This window comes from Oncorhynchus mykiss, chromosome 16 (genome assembly GCF_057628025.1).
Source record: "Oncorhynchus mykiss isolate SJ-2025 chromosome 16, ASM5762802v1, whole genome shotgun sequence".
Lineage (NCBI taxonomy): Eukaryota > Metazoa > Chordata > Actinopteri > Salmoniformes > Salmonidae > Oncorhynchus > Oncorhynchus mykiss.
Window position 1 is genome coordinate 39,538,563 of NC_143037.1, and position 12,880 is coordinate 39,551,442.

The 12,880-nt window shown below is 40.8% G+C and overlaps 1 protein-coding gene and 1 pseudogene across 1 annotated transcript; both read right to left on the minus strand.

Annotated features, from left to right (window-relative positions):
- Positions 1 to 8,050: 8,050 nt before the first annotated feature.
- On the minus strand, positions 8,051 to 8,169 carry LOC118957708 (5S ribosomal RNA; annotated as a pseudogene).
- A 2,372-nt stretch (positions 8,170 to 10,541) lies between these two features.
- LOC118957707 (zona pellucida sperm-binding protein 4-like) lies at positions 10,542 to 11,998 on the minus strand. Its single transcript, XM_090201604.1, has 3 exons — positions 11,877 to 11,998; positions 11,386 to 11,516; positions 10,542 to 11,083 (listed from the first exon to the last, which is right to left on the minus strand). Exons 1-3 carry the CDS (start codon positions 11,996 to 11,998, stop codon positions 10,890 to 10,892), a joined length of 447 nt encoding a protein of 148 aa, XP_090057730.1. The 3' UTR covers positions 10,542 to 10,889.
- Between the last annotated feature and the right edge of the window lie 882 nt (positions 11,999 to 12,880).

Here is a 12,880-nt window from a genome sequence, read left to right on the forward strand (position 1 = left end):
TAAGATTTCAACACACACCGTACGGAACAGCGGGGACTGAAGACACTCCTTTAAAAGTTGTGAGCTTGCACCGCGGGATGGCTTCATTGCTCCAGACCACCACAAGGGGGAGTTGGCGCATTTGGGTCCCAAGGCTTTGATGACCAAAGACTAATTTTGACACCAGCCACCCTTGCTTTGCGGCGCTCAACGAAGATTGCTGACAAAACAGATGGAAGTTGTCTTAACGAGTCAAGCAAATGTACAATTTGAGAGGAATGTGATAATGTAGAGACGCGGCTATATATATTTTTTTGTCAAAGTTAAATTACGAAAATCTCTATTTAGCAAGTTCACACTAAGAAGTGTTAGGAGAATGAATTTGTCTTTCAGGGACTCCTGAGAACCAACAAACCAGGATGTCTTGTGAAACAGTGGATGTAAAGAATCTAGCTGGCTAAAGCATTGACTGCACAATTGTAAGCTTGCCTTGCAATGCAGCTGAAGTAACATGGCTAGCTATTTACTTGCTGGAGTCGGATTAAAAATAACTGTTGCCGCTCTGGGTATGGACCCTAAAGTATTTCTGAACTAATATTCATACCAATCAATGAACCTCAAGTCTGAATGGCATTCATGACGCCTAGAGTAGAATATACCGTTTGTGCCAAGGATGCAAGACCTATCTACACATGTATTTTAGTTATTACCACGTATGAGATTCCCATATTGTAGCCCGTACATTGAATATATTCACTGACCATGTACTCTTCCTTGGCAAATAAAGGTGTGGTCCAGGTATGACACACTTTCAGTCATATCAAACGATGCGGTGTCTGCATGTATGTATTACAATTATACACTTCAGTGTTTACTGCTCCTGGGATATCAATGATTACACATTGTAACTATACAACAGACTAAACATGATTGATTTGTAATTCATATATACAGGAAAAACTTACGCAAAACATTGAAGGGATTTTACAGGACCCTAATGGACTAGACATTGACAGTCTCCTAGCCTAAAAACAAATGCTGAATGTACTAACAAACTGCATTTAGTCCAATAAAAAGACACAACATTAGGGTGATAAATAAAAGGCAGTTGCTCAACGCATGACACAAGAGAACCCTCTGCTGGAGCAAAACGCTTACAGCACCTGGTATTCCCAGGCGGTCTCCCATCCAAGTACTAACCAGGCCCGACCGACCCTGCTTAGCTTCCGAGATCGGGCACATTTTAACAAATCTTTTTTATTATATACAAAACACTATTTACAACATTCAGACAACAAAAGATTAACAATTCACCCTTTAACAAAATCAGAAAGAAAAAGTAAAACGATTATAAACTAAAACCAATTAATTACAAGTTTTCCATTTGATAGAATTTCAATTAAAGTACTCACCCACAGTTTCCTCCACTGTATCTATATATTATCTCTATCTTTCTCTAAAATGCTACCTACTACATTCAAAAGTGCATCAAATTTTCCACCCTCGTACCACAAATCACATTCTCTTTTTAATATCCCTATAAATTTGATGCAAACCACATTTGTAAAAATCTTGTTTTATTTTAAAATCATTGTCTTCACATTCTATAGATTTATTTTACATTTACATTCTTCCATATTGATTTCACATGTTTGCGAACACCCTACACCCACTTATAAACCATCTAAAGTTTTAAACCTGATTTAAATCATGTTTCTCCCCATAACTTTCAGAATATAAAACCGGTAAACCCCTCGCTCTTTTGACCACCTCTTTTTATTAAAATCACCCACTCCCCAGGAATACATCATATTTTCTTGTACATATTCTCCGCAGTAGTTTTACTTACAGTGGGGCAAAAAAGTATTTAGTCAGCCACCAATTGTGCAAGTTCTCCCACTTAAATTTGAGAGTTCTGTAATTTGCATCATAGGTACACTTCAACTATGACAGACAAAATGAGGAAAAGAAATCCAGAAAATCACATTGTAGGATTTTTAATGATTTTATTTACAAATTATGGTGGAAAATAAACTTTTGTTACTGACCAAATACTTACCTCAATACTTTCTCATTGCCAACAAAGGGTATATAACAAAGGTCAAATGTTTTCTGTAAGTCTTCACAAGGTTTTCAAACACAGTTGCTGGTATTTTGGCCCATTTCTCCATACAGATCTCCTCTAGAGCAGTGATGTTTTGTGGCTGTTGCTGGGCAACACGGACTTTCAAGATTTTCTATGGGGTTGAGATCTGGAGACTGGCTAGGCCACTCCAGGACCTTGAAATGCTTCTTACGAAGCCACTCTTTCGTTGCCCGGGCGGTGTTTGGGATCATTGTCATGCTGAAAGACCCAGCCACGTTTCATCTTTAATACCCTTGCTGATGGAGGTTTTCACTCAATCTCACGATACATGGCCCCATTCATTCTTTCCTTTACACGGATCAGTCGTCCTGGTCCCTTTGCAGAAAATCAGCCCCAAAGCATGATGTTTCCACCCCCATGCTTCACAGTAGGTATGGTGTTCTTTGGATGCAACTCGGCATTCTTTTTCCTCCAAACACGACGAGTTGAGTTTTTACCAAAAAGTTATATTTTGGTTTCATCTGACCATAGGGAGAATGTCATATCTTCTTCTGGATCATCCAAATGCTCTCTAGCATTTGCAGGATTTGAGTCCCTGGCGGCGTAGTGTGTTACTGATGGTAGGCTTTGTTACTTTGGTCCCAGCTCTCTGCAGGTCATTCACTAGGCCCCCACGTGGGATTTTTGCTCACCGATCTTGTGATCATTTTGACCCCACGGGGTGAGATCTTGCGTGGAGCCCCAGATCGAGGGAGATCATCAGTGGTCTTGTATGTCTTCCATTTCCTAATAATTGCTCCCACAGTTGATTTCCTCAAACCAAGCTGCTTACCTATTGCAGATTCAGTCTTCCCAGCCTGGTGCAGGTCTACAATTTTGTTTCTGGTGTCCTTTGACAGCTCTTTGGTCTTGGCCATAGTGGAGTTTGGGGTGTGACTGTTTGAGGTTGTGGACAGGTGTCTTTTATACTGATAACGAGTGGAGGACAGAGGAGCCTCTTAAAGAAGTTACAGGTCTGTGAGAGCCAGAAATCTTGCTTGTTTGTAGGTGACCAAATACTTATTTTCCACCATAATTTGCAAATAAATTCATTAAAAATCCTACGATTTTTTTTTTCCTTATTTTGTCTGTCATAGTTGAAGTGTACCTAAGTGGGAGAACTTGCACAATTGGTGGATGACTAAATACTTTTTTTGCCCCACTATCTCTTCATCTACTTCAACCACATCATATATTGCCTGAAATGGAAGGAACCCAGGAATTACCTCAGGTGACATAACATATCTGCCTCATCCCATATTTACAAAACAACATATTATTACACTTATCTTTGGATTTAAATATATAGGCTGATTTTAAAATATTTTCTAAAATGGTACATTCATAATAAATATTTGGTAAAAACTGCCCCCGAGCCTCAAACACTTCTCTATAAAACAAAGGTATATTACCTAACATTTCCTTCTTCATACTCCTCAATAAACCATTGTCCCCAAACCTCCCAACCTCCTGCAAATACTCTTAAAAAATCATTTTCCTCCCATAATCCAATTCACCAAATAAATATTTCCGTACCATTTTTACTCTAATTGCTGTTTTCCTTACACTTAAATCTACCAACTTTAACCCCCCCCCCTCCCCCCCCTCCTCATAACCTGCAGTCAAAGTTTTAAAGCTATTTTCACCCCCTTCCCATCCCATTAAAAAATCAACTAAAATCCCTTTTAACTTCAAAGACCTCCCCCTCTACATATTTACCACCTTCCTAACTTTATTTATTACACCACTCCATGTCACATCCCTAGCTTCCATTTCCTTCACCCCTAAAAACACTCATAACACCTTAAAATAATCTTACCACCTTAAAAGTAAAATTCCCCTCATTAATCTTACACATTACTACTGACTTCTCCATGTTAACCGGATGCTTGTCCATATACTTTAAAACACTCCATCACCCTTTATACACTTCCCTCATCTCTAACTGTTATAGTGGTATCATCTGCGTCTTGATGAATCAAACTAAAACCTTGGAGTCTGTACACAATTTATAAGATATTTTTTAAGAAATGCTGCTAAAGGTTCTACCGACTAAACAAATAATAAAGCTGATAAAGGGCACCCTTGTCTCACAGATTTCTCAAGAATAAAAGAATCAGTTAAAACCCCATTACACGTTACCCTACTTTTTGCCTTCTTATCCATCCTATTATTCTATTACCAAAACCATATTCATCCATTACCCTAAACATAAAATCATGTTCCACCCTATCAAAAGCTTTATTTAAATCTATGCTTAACTATTTTATTTATTACATCTCTAATTGTATCAGCAATATCTCTACCAGGCACACTATAATTCTGTGTAGGTGCTATAATATTTAAAACTTGCTTTTTTCTATTTGCCAGTATCTTAGCCAAAATCTTATAATCCGAATGTAATAAACTAATTGGCCTATAATCCTCCAGTTTCAAGTTGCTCCCCTTATTTTTATATAAAATCGTTATCAGCCCTGTCACCATAGATTCTGAAACACTATTATCCTTCATATATTGATAAACTTTCATATTTTATAAAATTCTGCAATTATTCCATCCACACCAGGACTCTTATTTACTTGTAACCCCTTAATCGCATCTTTAACTTCATTCACTGTTATCTTCCCATCACACATTTGTTTATCCTCTACATCAATTTGCACATCCACACTATCCAATATCTCCTTTACACACCCCTCATCCACCTCCCCTTTCTTAAATAAATCCTTATAAAAATTCTGCACTGTTTCTAATATCTCTACATAATCATTGACAACTTCACCTTTTACATTTTCAATCTCTCTATGTTCTCCTCTGTTTATTCTTCTCTAAACCAAGAAAAATGAAGTACATTTCTCCCCCTCCAAAACATACTTTGCCCTACTTCTTATAATTGCACCCTTACACTTATCTATTTCATATTTACTCAATTTTGCTTTTAAATCTAAAACCGTTTCTATATTATAATTAGGTTCCCTGTCACACTTCCCCATTTCTTCATCCAATCTAGCTCTCAACTCATTTTCTTCTCTTTTAATCCTTCCTCCCTTTTTCCTTGCATATCTTATACTAAACTTTTATTTTTTCCTTAATACCCTCTTAGGGATATAGATACGCTAGCGTCTCTTGTGGCCAATAGCCTGGGGAAATGCAGAGCGCAAATAAAATGCGATAAAACTCAAACTTTCATTAAATCACACATGAAGGGTACTCAATTAAAGATACACTCGTTGTGAATCCAGCCAACATGTCAGATTTAAAAAATGCTTTTCGGCGAAATAATACAAAATGTGTTGCTGTAAGCTATGCCTACTGGCCCATTCACTCCTAACAAGCCTGTTTTCTTCTGTCAACATTGTCGTGGTTAAGGCGATGGACTAGAAATCCATTAGGATCTTCCTGCCAGGTTCAAATCCTGCCGACAACGAAAATGCATTTTTTTGACCCCTCCGGAGGTTGAAGTTTAGTCGTGTTTCTTATACCAATCGCATCCTCTCAGATCTCCGCAAGTACATAGGGATTAGTTGTCCATTTGGGATAGGACTGCAGGCCACCTATCCCACTTCACACCTTTACACACCTGGTTATCCAGCCTTCTAGCTCTATAGGCCACAGTAGCATAGGTTACAGGTTTGTAGTCAAGCCACAGATTTCAGGTGAGATCCCATGATACACTCAACAATACAACAACACGATTCTCATGAATAACCATTAAGCCATTTGCTAAGATTTCCCCCATTTTGACATGTGGAAATCTGTTGTCACTCTTACCCTGACGGGAAGCTCCAGACACTTTTTTGGTCCTATCTTAGGCATTTTTAAATTCATGTCAAATTGGCCATATTCTGAAGACACTCTTATAGTCTGCAGGGTAATCGAACTGGCCACATCTAAAGTCAAGCCACAGGTAACAGGTGAGCTGCCTTGTTAAACCCTAAAAATAAATAATAACACGATTGCGTTGAAATGACCCATTAAGCCATTTGTAAGGATTTCCCCCATGTGGACCTGTTGTCACTCTTACCCTGATGGTTGCTGATATTTCCAGACACTTTTTCAGTCTTATCTGAGGAATTTTATCATTTATATCAGAATGGCCATATTCTGATGCCAGTTTAGCGCTCATTCAATGACGATTTACTACTCTTTCCCATTGAAGGCCATATTGAGGTTAAATCAATGACTGGACTTTTTAATTTATAAAAACAAATGACTATTGAAAGTGCAAGTCAGTATCGTGCATAGTTGTTCTGGTCTCTGTGGTGATTTTAGAGCGTTGTTCATATTTCTACTTTTACCGCATACACTTTAACCCGATACCCAGTTACTGTGCTGTAGTCAGGATGGCCGAGCGGTCTAAGGCGCTGCGTTCAGGTCGCAGTCTCCCATGGAGGCGTGGGTTCAAATCCCACTTCTGACAGTTTTTTAGTGCCTCTCAGGAGTCATGCTGCTCAGCAGTAATAATAAGAATGATGAAATAACAACTTCACACAGTGAAATAACAATTCATAATAAACACTCTCAAATGCTGACCTTCTGGAGCTGAGCAAAGATCAAGGTTAAATAAGAAAACAGCTGGACTTAATAACAAATGAATGAGGGGAACATTTTGTGTTATTGCATTATAATGAGTTACTGCATTATCTTTCAGTTGTTAAATTTCACTTTCTGTAGGCTATGCCTGTTGGCCCATTCACTCCTAACAAGCCTGTTTTCTTCTGTCAACGTTGTCGTGGCCGAGTGGTTAAGGCGATGGACTAGAAATCCATTAGGATCTTCCTGCGCAGGTTCAAATCCTGCCGACAATGAAAATGCTTTTTTTTGACCCCTCCGGAGGTTGAAGTTTAGTCGTGTTTCTTATACCAATCGCATCCTCTCAGATTTCCGCAAGTGCATAGGGATTAGTTGTCCATTTGGGATAGGACTGCAGGCCATCTGTCCCACTTCACACCTTTACACACCTGGTTATCCAGCCTTCTAGCTCTATAGGCCACAGTAGCATAGGTTACAGGTTTGTAGTCAAGCCACAGATTTCAGGTGAGATCCCATGATACACTCAACAATACAACAACACGATTCTCATGAATAACCATGAAGCCATTTGCTAAGATTTCCCCATTTTGACATGTGGAAACCTGTTGTCACTCTTACCCTGACGGGAAGCTCCAGACACTTTTTTTGGTCCTATCTGAGGCATTTTTAAATTCATGTCAAATTGGCCATAGGTGAGAAACCTTGTTAAACCCTAAAAGAAAAAGAAAAAACTCGATTGCATTGAAAATAACCATTAAGTCATTCAGGTTGCAGACTCCCCTATAGGCATGGTTTGAAACCCCCTCCTGACAACTTTTTAGCGCCTGCATGTCATGCACCTTTGTAAAATCCAGTTGAAAAATAATAAATAATAAAATAGTTGTCAGGAGGGGGTTTCAAACCATGCCTTAATAAAATAATTAATAATAAATAAATAATGTTAAATTATTACTTTCTGTAGGCTATGCCTGTTGACCCATTCACTCCTAACAAGCCTGTTTTCTTTTGTCAATGTTGTCGTGGCCGAGTGGTTAAGGTGATGGACTAGAAATTCATTAGGATCTTCCGGCGCAGGTTCGAATCCTGCCGACAACGAAAATGCATTTTTTGACCCCTCCGGAGGGGAATAGGGGGATTTTTTTGGGGGGGAGGGCAATCAGGCAAAACATTGAAGGGATTTTACAGGACCCTAATGGACTACAGACATTGACAGTCTCCTAGCCTAAAAACAAATGCTGAATGCACTGCCGAGATTTTGAGGGAAACGCACTGTCCATTATTTGATTTGATCAGGGCATGGCAGGGAAGCACTAACAAACTGCAGTCCATTAAAAAGACACAACATTATTAGGGTGATAAATAAAAGGGAGTTGCTCCACGCATGACACAAGAGAACCCTCTGCTGGAGCAAAACGCTTACAGCACCCGGTATTCCCAGGCGGTCTCCCATCCAAGTACTAACCAGGCCCGACCCTGCGTAGCTTCCGAGATCAGACGAGATCAGGCGTATTCAGGCTGGTATGGCCATAAGCGAAAGGCATTCTCTTGGTACACTATATAAAGTCAACGTGTCGCTTACTCTTAGGGGGACAGAGAAATGTCCACCTTGTGACACACACTGAAAAAGCTCAAACCTAGCTTACATTTCCAGCCCATATATTTCACTCTTGTGGGGGGAAAAAGGGCATATCCTAGGTTCATACTTATGACAACTTCATGGACTAGGGCCCTATAAAATACGGTGCGCCCAAACGGAATCACGAAATACAGGTATTAAACCGAAATTCAACAATATTCAAAAATGCTTTGAACTAAGGAGGAAATCAACTCAATGCCTTCAACTTCTTAGAAAATCCATTCATTTGCCCAAGTGAATCATAAGACATGAACAAAATGCATCAGCGATTCGTATTTCCACGCAACTTTCAGAAACTGCACAGGACTGCCCAGTTTCTGTGCGCATGCGTGCAGAGCGAGCGCATGTCTACACTTTGTGTAGCCGTTAGCGATGAGGCTAATGATAACCTTCTTGTGGTAGAGAAGGAAAGGCTTCCCATAAAAACCTTCTCAATCAAATGTTAACTGCAAAGTGGCCTTTGCCAGCCTGGCAGAATTATATCATGATTATTTGCATCAATCCAGTGGCCATTTGTTTTGCAAACTCCGCAATCACATGCGCTACAGCAACACCGCTTAACCAAACAAAGGTCTCTTCCTGGTGCACACTTGCCTAAAAAAGGGTAACTACACCCCAAAATCGACATGTCTTCTGTTTTTCCCAGACCTCAAAAGTGGTTCCCTGCTAGGGTTTTAAACGTTGTCGTGGACATAGAACATCCAATCGTGTTATATTGCTATTAAAAATGTGTACTTTTGAGAGCGAAAACCTGCAGAAGCAGAGACAAACGGTCGACCGGGAAATGTTAACGGAGAATAGGGGGATTGTTTTTTTTTGGGGGGGGGGGGGGGGGAGATCAGGCAAAACATTGAAGGGATTGTACATGAACATTAGCCAGCTAAATAAAGTTAGCAAGATGCTGCTACACTTGACTTGATTTGTTCATGTTTAGCAACTCCCAATTAGCGCATTCCTCTAGGACAGGAAATTCCATTGAAAGTGGCATCAACTTCTGGGGATCCTGTCAACTGATCCTATTCAGTTTCAAACATCCATGCTGCACAGGCATCTGAACCATCCTTTAGGTTTAGTGCAATAACTAATTTAAACACAAGAGGTCACTTGTGCCTGTATTCAACCCAAACCCAACAACTATTCAGTCAGTGTTAAGAGCAGTTGTTTGAAACCAATCGGAAAGGCAAGCCAAGCTTGCCAGCCGCTCTTGATTTCCATTCGACTGACCATCAGTTTGTCACAACACTGAACTGTAGCAAACTAAAAGGATAACATTGAGTAAAAAGGTGTAGGTAACGGCAACATTAACCTTTTCACACGCGAGTTCCAAATATCTTCAACAGTTGCCCCAGTGGGAATTGATTTTATGCGCGTGATCTCAGAATGCACTCACTGTTCCAAAATGTGGACAGTTAACCCGCGCTGACCTCAGTCCAAGGCACATTACCTGCAATTTTTCTATAGGCCGTTTCAACTTCAAATTTTGCCTCAATTCATTCACAAAAGTAGCCCATTTTACTGTTGCAGACCATTTCGATTTGAGAATTTAATGAGCCGGACAAACTTTCCTTCAAAAGAAAGCCCAAGCACTTCCCCAGATCAAGTATACAGTCCTTGCACATTTAGTGTCTTCCTTACAATTAACTGTGAACATGCGTGCATTCCTATCAAAGTACCTTATTTTCTGTGTAACGTGTTGTCGTTTCTACTGTAGCGTACCGTAAGTATAATGTACTTAGCGCTTTATTAATTCGTTCTGATTCTTGCCTAGATTGTAATGGACACATGTTTAAAACACTTTGAAGGTGGTACTGAACATGAGCTAATGCTAACGCCATACAATGCAGTCAGGTTATCACATACGCGTATGTCAGACTTATGGTGATCTCAACTGGAGTACCCCAATTGTCTTGAATGCACTGAAGTCGTTAGCTGATTTGAACACAGCATCAGAGTGTAAACTATGGTACCTCAGGGTTGCCAGATCAGACCCCCTTTCCAGGGGTATTTAGCTTAGAAAAACTGTCTGCCCTACCATTTATTGTTCATAAATCGCCCATCTTAGTAATATTTCCTGCATCATCCTCTCCATAATACCTTCCCCCAAGGACTTCACCTCCCAAAATGGATTGACCTATATCTTGCAACTCTGTTTAGCTTTCGTGCTACGGTTGTATTGGATTTTTGATTAGTTAACTGTAAACTACTTGTCATGTGTACGCCGTAACAAGTACAAAGATTTGCCACATGCTGAAGTGGCCAAACTAAGTTAAGACCTCAGGAAACGGGCGCAGTGAATGGCATTCTGGGATTAGGGAGTTATTTTATATTTTCTAAACTAGATTTACATGTTCCAATGGTACGCTGCAGGGACCACTCAGTGATAACAAGCATGTGATCAGAATCTCCCATAAGTGTTAAATTGGGTGTAGATCTGGTGACAGACCGCACATGGCTCACATCTTTTTTTAAGCTCAAACCATTGTGACCACTCATGACCTATGGATGGGGGCATAGCCACGGTAGCCAAAATAAATGGCCTGCCAAGTATGATAGGTTGCTAATTACTCAGGAACCACACCTGTGGAATAACACTTGTTTAGGCCCTAAAACAACAAGTTACCCATTAATGATGAGATTCCAACGGGGTCGGGAGCCGCGGTCCTCGTTGAGGGTGGCCCAGCAGTGGTCAAGCACCAGCGCTACCTTGGGGTCAGAGGACCTGGTCAGCTCCACCTCAAAGTGCAGAGGCTGTCTCAGGTACCTCACCACTGGATAGTCCTCCTCCTGGTGGAACGTGTTATACGAGGCGTCTGGAACACAGAACAAGACAACCGGGGGTCGTGTTCAGTGGGCACCATCTGAACTTGTCCATTAAGAAAAGCTTGTTTATAATATCCTGTTGTGCCCCGATGAACACAAGCCATTTATAGCCAACACTGCCAACACTACCCCCCCCCCGCCCACCAGAGGCTTCTGACAAATTCCCAAATCAGCTCCTCACCGTTACTACATAGCCATACCTGTAGATCTCAGAACGCAAGAGTAATATATCACAAGGCTTACATTTTTGGGAATGGTTGAAAGTTGAAATTCTGAATTTGTACACGCTTACCCTGAGCGAGTCTCATTCTGACCATTAGTCGACCAGTCCCAGTCTCTGCAAAAGGCTCGTTGTCACGCAGCCTGGTCAGGAAGGCCAATGTGCGAGTGATGTTGACCACATAGTAGCAGGAAACCTTTAACCTTAAAAGAGTATGCAACTTCAATAGGGGAAATATGCAACTTCAATAGGGGAACTTCAAGCAGTGGAGTGGACACAGTGGTAGTAGAGGCACACTTTCCCTGTATACAAAGTATTGAGCAATTGGTGAAGGAAAAAGAGCTAATAGCTACAATTGTGATGCGTAATGCATTTACTGATATTCCTCCTCTGAAGACTTCAATGAGATTTCGTTCTCATACAGCATGAATTGTTGATAAACTATGTAGTAGAGGGGAATTGCTTATTACGGCCTACAGAAGCAAACAGTCCATAAATACACAGTACCCATCACCTCAGGGTAATAGTCATTTTACCTTCCTGGTGGTGCCACAGGAGTTCACAGTGAAGTGGAAGTAGGTAAGCGATCGTCACTGTAGGTGGGACCACAGGCGGGATCGCTCAGGGTCAGCTGACCGGGGTTCAGAACGGGAGCAGACTCCACCTTCACCGCCAGCGCAGTCATCGTTCCATTAGAGAAACACTATTGGAGGTGGGGGAGCAATAGACAGGTAGCCATCAGACCTGGGTTCTGTATTTGTTACACTTAATTGAGCTTGCCGAGCACAGTAGAACCAATGGAATAGCACCAAATGTGCAAACCATGCCCATCTGGTTCTCCAGATTGAATTGATGAATACACCTGAAGTCGTAAAATGTCTAACTAGTAATTTGTTATGCTAACTATCTAGCAAGAGGTTGCATAGCAACAGCATCAACTTCCGGTTGACAGGTGAAGAGCTAGTACACGCGACTGAAAGCATACTGTTCGTTTACAGGTTGGAACAACGTATTTCGTATGTTTTTGCGGTCCTTTTTTGGAACCCTATAAGCTTAAATGTTGCGGCATCCTGCAGCACATCTTGCGTGGTTCCGCATAATTCTATGGCACGTTATTTAAGTGTCAGCCAAGACGCAATTTACCACAATCTGCCACCATCTACCACAAACGGTGGCTCCATAAGCTCAAAACTTTCAAAAGTAAGAACCACTGTACATCTGACAACGTTATCAGATGTAACATTTTACTGGTTGTCTCAGATAAAAAAAATACTACTACTTTGTTCTCCTGTACCTCTTCTCCCTGCCTGTTTGTTCTTCTAGATTCTCCCCTTCCATCTATGTCCCCATCTGTGGCAAATCCACCCATGTCTCCTTTTCCGAACATTTTCCACCAAAAAATGTGTACAGTCTTGTAGGTAGACTCATCACTGATCCTTTCACCTTCATCCATCTCAGACGTACTCTCATCTGGGCTACCTGCACAGCCTACCTCAGTACAGATGTGCAGATCCACCAACCAAACGCACCACTACATTCACTTCCGAAACCGAATGTTTTGATCGAA

Excerpts from the sequence above, each read along its gene's own strand:
- LOC118957707 (XM_090201604.1), bottom strand. The coding sequence starts at position 11,998 with ATGACTGCGCTGGCGGTGAAGGTGGAGTCTGCTCCCGTTCTGAACCCC. Across the intron at positions 11,517-11,876 it reads TTACCTACTTCCACTTCACT|GTTAAAGGTTTCCTGCTACT; the intron begins GTGAACTCCTGT and ends TACTCTTTTAAG. Across the intron at positions 11,084-11,385 it reads CAGAATGAGACTCGCTCAGG|ACGCCTCGTATAACACGTTC; the intron begins GTAAGCGTGTAC and ends TCTGTGTTCCAG.